At 44.0% G+C, this 17,009-nt stretch overlaps 1 protein-coding gene and 1 long non-coding RNA gene across 2 annotated transcripts in view; both read right to left on the bottom strand.

Moving 5' to 3' along the window:
* The window catches only part of LOC122710412, a 59,348-nt gene that overhangs the window by 2,216 nt on the left and 40,123 nt on the right, over nt 1-17,009 (bottom strand). The window contains exon 2 of the long non-coding RNA XR_006345929.1: nt 1,891-2,051. This is a non-coding gene — a long non-coding RNA (uncharacterized LOC122710412). The remainder of the gene's footprint in view (nt 1-1,890; nt 2,052-17,009) is intronic.
* Nucleotides 8,772-15,989, bottom strand: LOC122710410 (toll-like receptor Tollo). Its single transcript, XM_043928253.1, has one exon. It carries the CDS (start codon nt 15,399-15,401, stop codon nt 11,454-11,456), a length of 3,948 nt encoding a protein of 1,315 aa, XP_043784188.1. The 5' UTR covers nt 15,402-15,989; the 3' UTR covers nt 8,772-11,453.

Here is a 17,009-nt window from a genome sequence, read left to right as displayed (position 1 = left end):
AAATTTTAAATAAAATAATAGGGAGTTATTGAAAAAAATATTCAGGAAAAAACGAGTGCAAAAATTGAAGTGAAAACGTTTTAGAACTCTCGAGAGTATTTTTCGTAATGGATGTTGCATTGAAAAGTAATTACACGAGAGTAATTCTCAATGCAGTGTCCAATAATAAAAAAATTACTATCGAGAATTCTTTTTAAAATTTTTCGTAAATAAATACTGCATTGAATTAAATATACGTTATTGAAAAAAAAAATTTAGAAAAAAATTAGAAATATAACACTATTTTTCACTATATTAAAAAATAATTATACGAAAGTAATCCAGTAACGAAAAATTACAAAGATAATTTTTGAGAATTTCGAGAATATTTTTTGGAAATGGATAATGGACTGAAGAGTAACTATATAACGAGAGGAATTTTCAATGGAGTGTCCAATAATAAAAAATTACTATCGAGAATTTTTTCTAAAATTTTTCGTAAATAGATACTGCATTGAATTAAATATACGTTAATGAAAAAAAAAAATTTAGAAAAAAATTAAAATATAACACTATTTTTTACTATATTAAAAAATAATTATACGAAAGTAATCCAGTAACGAAAAATTACAAAGATAATTTCTGAGAATTTCTTTCGAGAATATTTTTTGGAAATGGATAATGGACTGAAGAGTAACTATACGAAAGGAATTTTCAATGCAATGTCCAATAATAAAAAAATTACTATCGAGAATTTTTTCTAAAATTTTTCGTAAATAGATACTGCATTGAATTAAATATGTTATTGAAAAAAGAAAATTTAGAAAAAAATTAGAAATAGAACTCTATTTTTTACTATATTAAAAAATAATTATACGAAAGTAATCTAATAACAAAAAATTACAAAGATAATTTTTGAGAATTTCTTTCGAGAATATTTTTTGGAAATGGATAATGGACTGAAAAGTAACTATATAACGAGAGGAATTTTCAATGGAGTGTCCAATAATAAAAAATTACTATCGAGAATTCTTTTTAAAATTTTTCGTAAATAAATACTGCATTGATTAAATATATGTTATTGAAAAAAGAAAATTTAGAAAAAAAATTAGAAATATAATTCTATTTTTTACTATATTAAAAAATAATTATACGAAAGTAATCTAGTAACGAAAAATTACTGTCGAAGATAATTTTTGAGAATTTGAAATGGATACTACGTTAAAAAATAATTATACGAAAGTAATCCAGTAACGAAAAATTACTGTCGAAGATAATTTTTGAGAATTTTTTTCGAGAATATTTTTCGTAAATGGATAATGGACTGAAGAGTAACTATACGAGAAGAATTTTCAACGGAGTGTCCAATAATAAAAAATTACAGTCGAGAATTCTTTCTAAAAGTATTAAAATAGATACTACATTGAATTAATTATACGTTATTGAAAAAAGAAAATTTAGAAAGAAAATTGCAAGTGTAAAAATTAAAGTAAAAATGTTCGAGAATAAAATCTTCAAGAGTATTTTTCGTAAATGGATACTACGTTAAAAAATAATTATACGAAAGTAATCGACGTAACGAAAAATTACTGTCGAAGATAATTTTTGAAAATTTCTTTCGAGAATATTTTTCGTAAATGGATAATGGATTGAAGTAACTAAGAAGTAACAATACGAGAATAATTTTCAATGCAGTATCCAATAATAAAAAAATTACTATGGACAATAGTTTTCAAGAATTTTTTCTGAAAGTATATTTTTCCATATTGAATTAATTATTAACGAGATTAATTGTCGATGCACTGTCCACTAAGATTAAGAAGATCGAAAACAATTTTCGAGAATTTTTAAATACATGCTTGCATAAAAAAGTTAAAATATTAGAAATAAAAGGAATATCTACGCACTTACCTCGAGATTCGTCGCAGTTTCTCAATTTGTTTTGGTTCGGAGCTCGATGTTATCGCGCTCGAAGTCGAATTAAGACTGGTATATTCGGAGATTATTCAAGGAGACACGTGGTGGGGATTGTTTATATCGTTCGTACTGTTAAAGTCGGCTTGTATATATCTCTGTAAATTTTAATATTATACGAATAAATATTTGAAAAACATTATTGAAATAATATTTAACTAGATATATTATTTTTAATATTGTTTAAACAAATAATATTTTTTTTCAACGATGTATAACATTTTCACGAAATGTTACGAAAAACATTTTCTTGTTATTAATTGTACAGACATTTATATTAATCTTTTATTTAATTTATATTAATCTCCGCAAAATGTATAGGAATAAAGATTTTATTTGATCAATTTATTTATTTATTTATTTATTTATTAAACTCTATTTATTTTTCAAATTTATTCCCTTTACATTTATGAAATTGATGTAGTAACTTATCAATATGACGTGCTTCTGTTACGAATAATAAACATATTTTACATATCCAATTGAACACGACCGTGGATAAATAACATTAATAAATCGCATAAACCGATAAAAAAGAAAAGAGAAAAACAAAAGAAAAAAAAAAATTAATCACATAAATATTCAAACATAATATCAATCCGACGATGATCGATTTCATTAAAATATCCAAAGCTATATACAAAGATAAAAAAAATGAATCTTCGAAAAGAAAAGAAAAAAAAATAAACAAACCGAATAATTTCAAGTTTCGAAAAAAGCCCCTACCAAAAACTCAATCCCTTTTCAATCCCCCAGCATCCCAAAAAGAATAAAATCCAGCAACAAACATCCTCTCGCCAACCTTGAACGAACAAAAAAAAAAAAAAAATTCCACCATCCATATAACGATATCCCAACGATGAAAATCATCGATGCATGGAGTGTGCCACGGGCATCGACAACGTATCGATAATCAATAATCGCGACCACCTCCTAGAGGAGGTGCAATCGCCAAATTCACGACGGGCGGCACACAATTTGTCTTTATCCGAGGAGGAGGGTTAACAATTTTCTTGTTTCCTCCTCCTTCCCGGATCTGGAAACTGCTCACTTAAGATAGCCTATCTGGATACTGCTACCATCGTTCACAGCACCGAGGGCACGTCATCGTTCTAATTAATTCCAACACACGCCCCTACGCACGCTCACGATCGATCAAGATATCGTGGCCGTGTGCGATTAGCCGGCGCTCGTTCGACAGTTGATTGATGCCGCGGCGCCTTCCATTCGAATCGAAACGAAGGGAAGGAAAGGGAGAGAGAGAGAAAGAGAGAGGAAAGGGAGTGAAAGGGTGGAGAAAATAAAAGAGAGGAGAAGGAGGATACACGTTGGTGCATACCAACTCGTCCAAAATAAATGAGGCTGGAAATTGTGGCGTATACCGGCGTGTACCGGTGTCACGATAACGGCCGAGATGTTAGCTGGGTGTCGCGTACAACGTGGCTATCGGCTCCTTGGGACGGAGTTTGGATCGCACCCTTCCCTTCAAATGGCCGCGTTTATCTTCGTTATCCTGCGAATTTCGCGAATGGAGAAAGAGGGGAAGTTGGTTTGCTGGTTTGCCTTTTTTCTTGGAAATTGAACGAGACGTATGAAGGGGGGGATAGGGGGAGGGGGATGGAACGAGATTTGGAGATTGTGGGAATTTCGATGGTTAAGATTGTAGTCGAGAAGAGTTAAGAGGGATTTTTAAATTGTTTTCTCTTCCTCCCTTCCCCTCCCTTCTTTTTTTGGAGATTCGTAGAGATAAACAGAAAGTTTTAATAAACTTTGTTCGCGTATATTAGTAGTAAAGGTAAAAAAAAAAAAAAAAAGAGAATTCTTTTTAACGAGTAACGAGTATTTTCATCGATGAAAAATTTCCATAACGAACCAAATAAATTGTAACTGATAGATGGGATATCAGTTTCCAATTTCGGGATCGGTTCGATTTTTTGTTTAACGTTCTTTTCAATCGTGCAGGCCGTCCGAGGCCGCGATGAAAAGAGAAATTCTTCGTTAACGATCGACGTTATGCGTGTAAACGAATCAAAATTGCCACCGGACTCTTCAATTCGTTCAAAAATCGTCGAAATATCGTGGGTGAAATCGTGGGTGAAAATCTTCTTTTCAGATTTATATCCCTAGATATAGATTTTTCATCTCGTTTCACATCCACTTTTCGCAACAATTCAACCCTCTCGTCGATAAAGCAAAAAAAAAAAAAAAAAAAAAAANAAAAAAAAAAAGGAAAAAAAAGAGAAAAAAAAAAGAAAAAGAAAAAAAAGAAAAATATTGCTCGAATCTCGACGCCACTTCAATCTTCGTTAAGTGAGTTCCAATGGAGTAATCGCTTGTTTCTGCGATTAAGTGAGATTCAATTGGGTGCCTCGATATTTTCAACGACGAATTCCATTCGATTAGTCGGGCAGAGCGATCCAAAAAAAAAATCGAGCAATCGTCGATGCACTTTGAACAATTGGGACAGCGTTGAATTTATATTTCCTTCTCTTCTTTTTACATATATATATATATATCACGAGTTATTATTTAATTACGATATTAATTCGTCTGAGTGGTCGGATTAGATTTCATTGATTATTACAGATGTTTTATTCCCTCTAATTAATCCATAATTACGCTGTGCCCATTGTTCGTATCTTCTCATGAATCGTGAAAGCATACCTCTCTATAGAAATTGTGCTGTGCAACCCAGCGATTAAAAGCCCCTCTGACGATCGTTCTAATTTCCATTCCTAATTAGAACCTACTTAACGCAACGCATCCTCCAACAGAAGCAATTTATTTCTCCAACTACTTAATTCGTTTTTTAACTTGCAACGGTAACACGAGAAACGTTTACACGTTGCCACACTTGCTTACGATCGTTAATTAAGTTAAAACCGATGATAAATTATCTTCATTCGTTAAACTATTTTATCCACTCTCGGAAAATATCTCTCCAACGAAATACGTTCAATTCCTCGTCCAAAATATAATATATTAAAAATTCTCGCATCGTCCTTTGCGCAAAGAATTTCCCATAAGATACAAGTCAAGAATCCTTTCCTATTTATATATACTGCACGAGTTAGGCCGATCTTAGCCGAACGTTGCCGACCAACGGTCGGTCGGTTGATCGGCGCGGTTGCGCGGCAGGTTTGAATTTTTCAGCGTCGCCGCCGAAAAGCCTTAAATTATCGATCCACTTGGTGGGGGCGGGTCCCGCGGACGGGTTACTTTGATTATTAAACGCGTCTACATGACCCACTATTTCCGCCCGATATCAGGGTTCTCTTATTATTATTCCATTTGCCCGCGGTGGCCGGCAAATGTAATTTAGCCCGAGACCGTCCTAAAGTCGTAATGACATTAACCAGCCACGGCTCTTTTCTAGCATTCGTTGTTGCCCGCGGCCATCCAAATATTTGCACGCGCTTTAATCCCTCTCCGCTCCTGGATTTTCTTTCGAGAAACGGAATCTTGTGCGCACGTATACCGCTGATAAAACTATTACTACCGTAAGGAAAGTAGAAAAAGGATTTTCGTTCGGTGATGGTAGTGGTGGTAAAGAACGACAGTTTAAAAGGCGGAGGGAAACTCATCCTCTTACAAACTGTAACTTATGCCCTGGAATCTCGCTCGAGGACGTGACCTGACGGCGCAACGCGCGTGAAATTCCTGAATACCGAGGCTCAGGCTACTCCGTGGTCACAGGGGTTGCAACCCTTGCGGTCGACCGGTTAAGTCTCTCCCGTGAGCGCGGTGAATGGAATTAAATATGCGTGATATATTTAGGGCGCGGCGTAGAATTTCGTTGCGCGAAAATTTAGTAGCAGTTGGCGAAACGATGCCTTTTTTTATATAATCTAACTCTTGCATGGATAACTTGTGCCGTGGATATTTTCTTTTCGTTTTTCTTCCTTTCTTTTTTTTTTTTTTTTTATGTTGAGATTACTTCATTAATCGTTCAATCTCGAATAATTTTATATGTTTATGGAAATTGGACTCTATACTTCCATTTTCGTACGAGAGTAAAATTTTACTTTTAAATCGATTCTTATTTCCATTCGATGTTATTAAACCCTTTGAGCGTATGTACACACATCTTACAATCATAACAAAAATCATCCTTTCTCTTATTGCATAACTTTGGAATAACGATAAAAAAAATCACACAACCTCGCTCAACAGAATAAAATAAAAAACTAAACTACACGAAACTACGCTCGTCTACACAATTGAGAGTAAAAAACCTCCAAGAAGCCACGCGTCGTGTGCGAGCATGATGAACGGTTGGCAAGGGTTAAACGTCTCCGCACGGTGTGGGATGGCCTGTGCTATCATCCCCTCCCCGCGTGGAAAGGTCTGTTCGGTAAGTTGGCCGCGGTGATAAAGATGTTCTCGGCGCATGTACGCGCCGTATTTAACATTTTATTCCCCGCCAGAAGCGATGCAGTTTTCCACGATACGGGTAATGCGATAAATTATTCCGCGTCCCCCGCTTATCTCCTCTCCTCCTCCTCCGCCCTCGCTTCTTCTTTCCTCTTTACCCTCTTTCTCTCCTCTTTTCCTTTCCCTTCGTTTCCAGCCTTTCTTCCAGCCTTTCTTCGCCCGTTTAATGTTATTTGGCGCGGGCGTGAGAAAATGTCGGCCATCGGGAGGAGAGTTAGTTAACAGCAGCGCGTGGAAAAACAGGTGGCACGGTTTCGATCAACCGAACCGTGGATCGATCTCGTTTCGTTCGACGGAATGATTGGACTAAGTGGATCTCATATTCTTGGATTTCGAATGTACGGTTTTGAATCAAAATGCGTTAGTTGTTAGTCGCTGTTTCACACAGGTTGTTGTAATTGTATCGCATTGGGGAGTACAATGGCGATCCAGATTTTCGAACGGATTAATTATGCAATATATGCGTGCAGAAATAAAAAGATGGCTCGGAGGCAGGAAATGAGCACGTTATAATGGGTTATCGTATTTTGTAGATGTTGTACCCTTTACCGATGATTCCAATTTTTCCACGGTTCATTAGTTATTTAACGGAACAGAAGAGAAATAACGGCCCGAGGTGTTGTTATTAATTAATTAGACACGATGAAGCGGAGAAATAATGCGGATTTTCGTGTTTTAAATTTGAATAAAACACGGCTCCCCCTCAATGGAATGGAACAGCTCTTATATGCATATATTGTACGAGTAACAGTAAGGATTTGCATGATTTAAACTTGGATTAGACGTTACTAATCGTTAAACCGAGAACGTTTATACATTGGTGGGATAAATGTTTGATAAATAAATCTTCGATCGAATCTCGTTCCTTCGTTCGCGTCCATCAAAATTTCAATTTGCAATAAATAAACATATCGACGGATATAGTTTTTCCTCGTTGAAAACGTGATTTTTTTCTTTCTTTTTTTTTTTTTTTTTCTTTTTTCTTTTTTCGACGATCGACCGATCTTTTCTATTTATGCACTTTCGAGGGCCCACTCGAAAAAGTAGCTAGCTAGTTCTCAAGTGTTCGCGCCTTCGTCGAGGGTCCGTTTCCTGTGTTCAAGCTTAAAGAACCGTTCTGAAGGAGACGCTCTCTCGAAAACCAAACACTTATGGTCAAGAATAATCCACGAAATATGAGCGAGTTTAATATGAAAAATACCATCGTTACAGGAAATTCAATTTATCAAGCATAATCGAATCTTGATCCAGACCTAAATCCAACTCGGTTGCACGCTCCATTGATAAAAAATCTACCGATAAAAAATCTACAGAAAATGCTTTGATGCAAAGTTAACTCGCTTAACGAAGACACCATATTTCCTAAGTATTCCTCTTTATAAATAAAAAGCACCTCTTCTTTAGGTTAAAAGAAAATATTTCACAAGGAACAAGATCACACAAATGAAGAAATACATATTTAAGCTAACGTGATATTCTCTTTCTGTTATTTTTCTTTATAAATAAAAAAAAATACTATAAATTAATACTAATAATAATAATAAAAAAGATATTTTACAAAGATGGAAGATTGTACCAATCTTCCATCACAACCGAAACTAAAACTTTATGCCCACCACGTTAAATTCTATAATTTAGTTCGACTGTTGTTATTTCACTGGAAGTCGAATCGAACGGGAGAGGCTTCCTTCGTACAAAATTCTAAATAACAATTTAGAAGACGAATGAAACTGATTCTTTCTCGCTTACAACCCCTCAGGGATGAAGTTTTTCGGCGGCTTCTACTAAAAATTTCATCCAACCCGAAATAACAACCCCCGATCATCCATCTTGCGAACGAGCAAAAGTGAAAGCGTACGAGGCTGAATACCACCGATCGATGGTATTTTAATTAAGAAGACAAAAATTTATACATCGAGATATTAATAAGCGTTTCGACGTTCAAGGATAAAGGAGAAGAAGGGAGGGAGGAAGGAAAGAAAATTGAAAAAAAAAAGAAGAAAGAGGAGGGAGGGGTGGAAAGTGGGGTAAGGGGGAAGCGATCGGAAAAGGGAGGAAGTTGGCGAAAAGAGGAGCCACATTCGACGATGGGGAGGGAAAGCTATTAGTGTCGAGCGAATTAAAACGAGTTCACGAAGAACGTCAAAGTTCTTCTTCGGGCGGGCTTCCTCGATGGAAAACTTTCGAGTTCGCCAGTTCGCGTTCGCTGACCCGGACACGGATTTCTCACGATAAGTGACAAAGGAACAAAAGAATATTCTCGTCCATTTCTTTCTTTGTTTCTTCTTTTTTTTTTTCTCTTCATTCTTTTTTTTTTCTTTTTTNTTTTTTTTTTTTTTTTTACAAAACAAACGTGTTTATTTCTCATGGTTCTTTGCTGAAATGGAAAGTGGCAATTAATTTAATAATCACGTAACAGATCGTGAATACAATATACGTATATATAAATATATATAATATATACACACACACATATATATATATATATATATACACATATATTGTTTGATCCGATGAGCGTATTTACAACGATACAATACAATCAATAATAAATCCGCAAGTTTTTTTAGAGAGAGGCCGAGATATTTTTTTTCCCCCGGGGACCAGTTATAAACCCTATATAGGTACATGTGTTTCTGGCCACTTTGACGTGCTCGAAAAGTGTGCGTGAATTATTTACAACGTTAGATTATACACAGTATTTACAGGAGGATCATCCACTTACAAACTAATAAGCGTTTGGCGACCGTTGCTTTTTTCCCAAAAAAGACAGTCGTGAATCTTAGGAACGAGGTGTGTACGCGCGTGTGTGTGTGTGTGTGTGTGTGTGTGTGTATGCGCGTGTATGTATATATGTTCGTATATGTATACGTCTAAAAGACGCGTCTTCTTCCTCACATTCTCTCATTCTCTCTTAGACACGCGCGCATATTCTTTATCTTATCTCTCTCTCTCTCTCTCTCTCTTTGTCACAATTTTCACGTAATTCGCGATTAAATTTCATTTTCATCCCTAGCTAACGAATTGACAAACGAACACGACGAAGGGGATGAGAACCATAGGCGGGCGTCGTCTCCCGAGGTTGGAGGGGAAAAAAGAAGAAAAATATAAAGATTTATTAAAATATAATATATAAAGATATTAGTACGAAGTGGAGCTCGCCTCGGGATTCGGAGCACGCACGGCGCGTATCGTTCTCGTCTTTTCTCTCTCATCATCGGTGAAACGGGAGGGGATTTGGAACGGTTTTCGACGAATCCTCGAGCTCCTCGATCGGAACGTTTTCTCTGTCGTGGAAAAATATAAAATTCCGCCTTGAAAGAAGGGGAGGGGGAAAACGCTCGATCGTTCAAGGTAAACGAACGGTCTTGGGGAAATAAAAATTAATTTCGAATCAAATATTCCGCTGTTTTCTTTTTTTTTTTTTTTTAGAAATATGTCTTTCCTTCTCTCTCTCTATTTCTGTCTCTCTTTTCTCGGTTTCTTTTTCGGTTCAACGAGAACGAGGTGGATTACGTTTCACGTTTCGCGCGAAGAGATTTGTTATGCTCGGTACAAGAAATAGGAATCTTTGAACTATATATTAATCCATCCCGTAATCCCGTTACGATTGTGTTCGAGAAAAATAGAAAATCGATTTTTTCGGAGAGAACGATTCCGTAGATGACGAAGCAATCATGCGTATATTAAATAGAAAAGGAAAGAAATATATCGCGAATTTTTTCGTTCGTCTTTCGAATAGTAAAAATAATAATAATAACAATAAATGCGTCAAAAGTGTCTTCTAACTATTTCGAGAAAATAAAAAAAATACGAGGAGAGACAACAACGCCGATATAAATTCACGAGATAAACGAAAATCATACATGTATCACATGCCTGTTTAAAAAAGGGGTAAAAGAAAAAGAAAAGGAGACGAAATCGTCACGCGGTCGATCTTTTTCATTCTCCCGTCAAAATCGGACGCGCAACGCGATTCGAGAATCGTGGAACAAATCGCTCGAGACTTGTCAAATCGTTGAACGAATGGAAAATAAATATAACGATCGTTGCCGTTGGTTGGTTCGCCGAAAGAAAAAGGAGGAGAGGACAGAGAGAGATAGAGAGTGAGAGAGAGAGAAGGCGAAAATTCGCGATCGATCGATCGAGGTGTGCGGTCGCGGTGAAATCGACGAGGACGCTCGTGCGAGGAGGCCGGCAGAGTTATTTTTCAAGCGCGATCGAAACTCTCGACATCGCAAAAAAGCCCCGGTGACGGATTTTTCGAGAGATTCGAACTCTTCCTTCCTCGAACACAAGATGCTCGAACACGAATTCGAAGCGTATCCGATGTGCAACAACTAAGAAGAACATTCGCGTGATCCACTTTCAATCATCCTTGCGGTTTATTCCTTCTTTCTTTATTTCATCATTCTAAGTTTATTTCATCTTAGATTCTAAAGAAGATTCTCGTCGACCGCCAAGTTATCGCCAAAATGCTTTTTCTTGTTCGCGCACTTTTCTCTCTCTCCCTCTCTCTCTCTCTCTCTCTCTCTCTGCCCCAGCACGAGTTAAAAAAATAACGAGCGGATGAGGGCGCTTCGTAACGTTACGAAGAAACGAACGTAGCGAGTAAACCCGTCTCCCGATTTATCGTCGATCAACATCACGGTTGGTATTAAACGAAAAGAGTGTTGTCGGGGGAGAGAAGGGGGGGTATCGCCTCGCGTCCCCTGGAAACCACTTTCTCGCGAGGCGATACTCTCGACGCGATAACCAACCCCCTCCCCCGCTGCATAAACGATCCTCCACGTTCGGGTTTCCGTGGCGAGCGTGACGAGAACCCGAGGGAAGATCCCCTCTATAGCCGATTCTAGTGGAAGAGCAAACAGACCGGGACGAGTCGTCGTCGTCGTCGTCGTCGTCGTCGTCTATCGCGAGCGAACGAACGAAACTGTACAAATATATCCTAACGACGTACCATCTCTCTCTCTCTCTCTCTCTCACTCTCTTTCTCCATCAGAGTCCAGCGTCCGACTCGGCGGCGCGGAACGAGCGTGGAGGAGGACGATCGTCGAGCGTTCGCACTAGACGAAGTAAGTACGAGGATTGGCCGGATGCGTCAAGACCTCGCCCGGGGGCGCCGTGGGGACCGGTGGTTCCGGTATCGTGCTGTAAAGATGGCTGCCCCTCGAGGAGAGGCTCGCGGGCCTCGCGCCCCCCGCGTGCAACGCGCTGTAACCCCCGTGCTGGTGCTGGTTGTGGTGCTGGTGCTGGTGCTCCGCGCCGCTGTCCTCGTCCTCGGTCCTGCTGCTCGCCGAGCTCACATAGGTGGACTGCGTGGGCGTGGGCGTGGGCGCGTGCACCGGCGCGACCAAAACGCCATTAGGCTTGGTCCACGCGTCGCCGGCCGAGGGGGCGGCCGTGTACCGCGCCGGTTTCCGATTTCGGTCGTTCACCTTCTTGCTACCGTCTCGCCTCTTGCCCACCGAGTCGGGCATGGCGAAGCGCAGCTTCTCCCAGAACCTCTTCTCGCCCCACACGACCACGGTGCACGTTTGAAGGAGCAACTGGAACTCGGGGTCGCGGGCGGGCGCCTCGGTCGCGAGAAGGACCACGACCCGCCTCTTCCTCGAGCCGGGCCTTATGTTCTCGAGAGCGGTCCTCAACGCGCCACGGAATTCCGCGTGCTGCCACTCGTTGGCGAGGAACACGGGCGAGAAGATGATGACTATGCGCCTTGCGGCGGCCGCCGCCGGTGGCACGGCCTCCTGCGCCCTCGCGGGCGGCAAATCCCGCCAGTGGAGGCAGAGGGCGAGCCCCGACTGCTCCAACTCGGCCGCCAAAAATCTCGACACGAAGTCCTCGTCCCTCTCGCTGTACACCACGTAACCGTCGTAAAGCCTGTCCCTCTCCTCGTCGGGGGGCGCGCTCATCTTGCCGAGGCGGAGGCCGTAGCGAGCGTGGGCCCAGAGGCGGACGTCCTGGCGGAACGCGAACGCGAGGGCTACGAAGAGGGAGATGGCGATGACGGCGACCAGCGCGCCCGCCAGGAGCGGGACCAGGTTGCCGCCGAGGAGAGGGATCTCCTGGATTCCACGGCTCACGGCCTCCGTGGACGGGTCGCCGCAGCGCTTCATGGCCTGGGCCAGGGTCTCGACCCCGTCGCGGCAGTACATCTTCTCGGGGTCGCCTCGATGCTCGGCCAACCAGCCGCGCAGTTTGGCCGCGTTCCCGCACTCGCAGCTCCACGCGTTCCCCTCCAACGCGACCACCGTCCTCGTGCTGTCCCCCACGCTCGGCAACGCTTCCCACGGCCGAAAGTTGACGATGCGATTGCTGTCCAACCTCAACACCTCGAGGTTCCTCATCTTCTTGAACGTGGTGTTGCCCACGGTAGCGATCGCGTTGTGGTCCAGGTACAGCTCGGACATCCTCTCCAACTGGTCGAACTCGAAGCCCCGCAGCTCCCGCAGCGCGTTGTCCTCGAGGTGGAGGACGCGCAACGCGCCCACCCCGTTGAACGTGAAGTTGTGAATCCCGGATATCCCGCTGTTGTTCAGGTAGAGAACCTCGAGGCGGCGTTTGCCGATGAACACGTGGCTGCCCAGCTCGCCCAACTCGTTCCCGTCCAGGTATATCTCGGTCGCGTCCATGGGGATCCTCTCCGGGACGTGGTTGTAGCCTGCGTTCGAGCAGTCGACCACGTTGCTCGACCAGCTGTGGTCGTGGTAGCACGAGCAATTGTCCGGGCAGGTCATCTCGCAGTCGCACGCGTCGAAGTCGCAACAGTGGCACAGGGCGAAACAATGGGCCTCGTAACGGCACAGGAAGTCCTTCGACTTCAACGAGAGCAACGGTCTTCGGGGGGTGGCGCGGGCGTGCACCATCTCGCACGTGACCGAGTCGAGGTCCATGACACGGGGGTGCTGGCGTAGACGCGCCGCCATCTCGTTGATCCTCGGCAACCACTCCATCGTGCAGTTGCACAGAATCGGGTTGTCGCCTATGTAGAATTGGGGCAGCTCGGCGTCGTCGGCCACCGTTTGCAGGGATATCGCGGCGACGTCCAGACTCCTTATCTCGTTCCCGTACAACACCACCTTCTGAAGCCTCCTCTTCTGGAAGAACGTGGCCGGCCCGACCGCGCGTATCTTGTTGTTGTTGAGGAACAGGGTCTCCACGCTGTCGGGCACGTTCGCCTCACCGATCTCCCCGATCTGGTTGTGACTCGCGTCCAGCATCTTTATGCGAAGCGTGTTCCTCACCGAGTAATAATTGCCCAGCTCGCTTATCTGATTCGCGTGTATGTCCAGCCATTCTATGCTGGCCGGTAGATGGCTGTAGTCGAACCAGAGCAGCTTGTTGTCGGACACGTTCAGCCAGACGAGGGTGGAGAGGCTGGTGAACGCGCCGCGGATCTCCGTCAACTGGTTGCCGTCCAACCGTATGGCGCGCAACACGGGGTTGGCCGCGAAAGCGCTCTGCTCCACGTGACGGATGTAATTGTTGGCCAGGTTCAACACTTGCAACGCGGGCAGGGCGGCGAACGCCTCGCGCGACACGTTCTCGAGCTTGTTGTCGACCAGCCCCAACCCGTACAACTCGCTCAAACCGGCGAACGAGTCGTTCTCGATTCTGGACACGTGGTTGTTCCCGAGGTCGAGCGTTTTCAACGAGCGCAGCACGCGCACCGCGTACGGGATCTCGGTCAGATAATTTCCCCTAAGCGAGAGATCTTGGAGGCCGGTCAGATTGTCGAACACGTGACGGTGAAGGGCTCTCACTTTGTTCGCGTCCATGAAGAGTTGGTTGAGGGTGGTGAGGCCGATCGTGTGCGAGGGGTCGAATCTCGCGATCCGATTGTGGGACAGGGTGAGCATGTGCAGATTGGTGAGGGAGCCGAAACAACCGTCCGTCAACGTCTCGATCTCGTTGTGCTCGAGCTTCAATATCTGCAGGCTGTACAATCCTTTCAACACGTGGCCGTCGATCTTGGTGAGCGCGTTGCGGGAGAGGTCGAGGATCACGAGGCGCACCAGCCTCGAGAACGTGTCCCTGTTCACCCAACGATTCGTCAACTCGTTCCCGCTCAGGTCCAATATCTGCAACTCGTCCAGGTTGTCCAACAAGCCGGGGGCCAACACCGCCAACGAGTTGTTGCTGAGTATCAGCTCCCTCAGTTCCCTCGTCTTGGAGAACAGCTCGGGTGGCAACGCGACCAGACGGTTGCTCGACACGTTGAGGGAGTGCAACGCCGTTAAACCGGCCAGGGCGTGATCGCCGACCGCGTTGATCGCGTTCTCTTGGAGCTTCAACACGGTCAGGCTGCGCAGATTGCTGAGCGCTCGATCGTGGATCGTGGTCAGGTCGTTGTTGCTCAGATCCAACACCTCGAGATTGGGGGTGCACGATTCGGCCGTGTCGGAGAATCCCAGGGAAACGATGTCCTGTAACTTGTTGCGCGTCAGATTCAACGTGGCGAGGCTCTGCACCGGGCAGAGCAGCTCGGCCGGGAGCGTCCACAGATTGTTGTCGGCCAGATCGAGGTGTTGGAGATGCGCGAGGCCGCGCAACGAATCCCTGTGAAGCTCCAAACTCATCGCCGACCAGTCGCCGTTGTGCGTGATCAACGACAAAGCGCGCAAATTGTGCGCGGACGCGAAAACACCGGCTGGAAGATAGCGGATCTTGCAATAATCAACGCGAAGCTTCTCCAAGCGGGGCAGGGGGGAGAAGAATCCGTGCGGCCCGTCTATCTGGCTCTCGAAGAACAACACGTCGCTGCATTCCAAGGCCAAAGAACCGATCGAGTCCACTTGAATGGCCGAGAGATTGCCAATTAGGCTGGGCACGTTGGCGATAGTCCTAACCCTACAGGCCAGAGCTTTTTCTCCGTCCTCTCCGTCCTTTTTCCACTCGCACCCGCTCGGTGCCTCGAGGCTCGTGATGCTGCGCCCGTGTATCGGGCCCGCGTTCAGCAACAGGGACCAGACGATCCCCAGCAGCACCAAACCAACCCGTGTCGCCTCCATTCCGACCAATTGTCGTTCCTTTCCTTCACGCGCGCACGCACGCACGCACGCACGTACGAGCACAGACACGGGGTCGAATTCTAAACACCGACTCTCCTCTCGTCGCGTGAGCCAGTCGTCCACAGATCGTAAGCGTTGCCGTCGTCACGCACTCATAGTCACTCTATCACAACACCATTTCCCGCGGTGTACGAGCAGTCGATTCTGGAGCGTGATACGACACCCCGTTTCCCCCCGTTTTTCTTCTTCCGTGTCACAGACGAGGGGGAGGAAGAAAGAAGAGAAAAGAACAGGAACGTTCAATCTCGTGCGTATCGCCGCCCCGTCGCCAGGGATCTCACCACTCGACCACCACCGAACGAGGGAAACGATAATCCGCCTCGTTTCTTTTTTCCGCGAATAAACTCGGCATAACCACTTATCGACACTGCATTCCCCCGATCACTCGTCTGCGTATACGATCGTCCTTCGAATCCACCAACGCGTGACGCCTCCGTTTACAGCGGACTTCGACCCTCGTGAGAAACTACATGTGAAACGGAACGTTACGAGCAAGAAACGAAGAGACGAGGCTGGCGCAACGACGTTCCACCGCGAACGCCGGAGAGCAACTGACTCCGAATCCGAGTCCCTATTCCGTCGACGGTCACGCACCCTGCATGACTGCCAGCGTGCAGTTAACTCCCCACTCCTATCCCCACCATCGGCCAATTTTACCCCCACCACGGGGCAGGATGTATATCCCTCCAACGGTCCCGACTGAATACCAACTTACGCTATAGTAAACTCCGTAACACACTCGAACCCACAAACGCACACGGATGCACGAGACACGAGCGGGGTAAGCGTGCTAACGTTTTGCGCCACGAGCGGCTGCCTCGTTGCGAAGATGCAACAAACCAGCTGACTGACAACACTACTTACTAGGTAAACACCAAACTGGTTCCTAGGCGTACGGGCGCGCATTTATCAACCGACTCCTCTCTCTCTCTCTCTCTCTCTCTCTTCCCATCCACCAAGGGTTCCCTCCCCCACCTTCGAGCTTCTTTACCTTCGAAACCGCTTCACCGTAGTTGTCGTTGCTTAATAGGCTACGAACACTGCCGTGTTCTTTCGCATCCGACCGGACAACCCTCTGTGATTTGTTGTCTATGCCCCACCGCTGATTTGTACGCGCGTGTCCTCCACTTCCGGAATAGGGGGAGGAGTAAGTTGGTCTTTCTCGGAAGGTCCTTCGACGATAGAATCCGCGAAAGAAACGTGTTTTCACCGATCTACCTGCATCGAGATTTTTGGAGAGTTCTTTCTAATTTGATCGAACGAATTTGAATCGATAGTTTATCGTTACGTTTGGAATAAATATTGAAAAAGTTTGAGAAATATTCCATAAATATTCTATTCGATCGAGGATTAAAAAATATTTTTAACGCTTTGTCGTGGAAAATATAATAAACAAATATTATGCGAAACGGGAATTGGAGTGGAAAGGTAAGAGAATAAGAGTGGAGAGCAAAGTAATAAGAAGAAGAACAGATTCCGTAGCTCCTAATCTAATTAAAAAGGAGTATAGTCCGTGATAATAACGTTTTGGTGTTAATACTTTGCCTG

This window comes from Apis laboriosa, unplaced genomic scaffold (assembly GCF_014066325.1).
Source record: "Apis laboriosa isolate Shangri-la unplaced genomic scaffold, ASM1406632v1 scaffold14686_cov152, whole genome shotgun sequence".
NCBI lineage: Eukaryota > Metazoa > Arthropoda > Insecta > Hymenoptera > Apidae > Apis > Apis laboriosa.
Note: the sequence above shows the minus strand (reverse complement) of the source record. Positions and strands in the feature narration are given on the sequence as shown.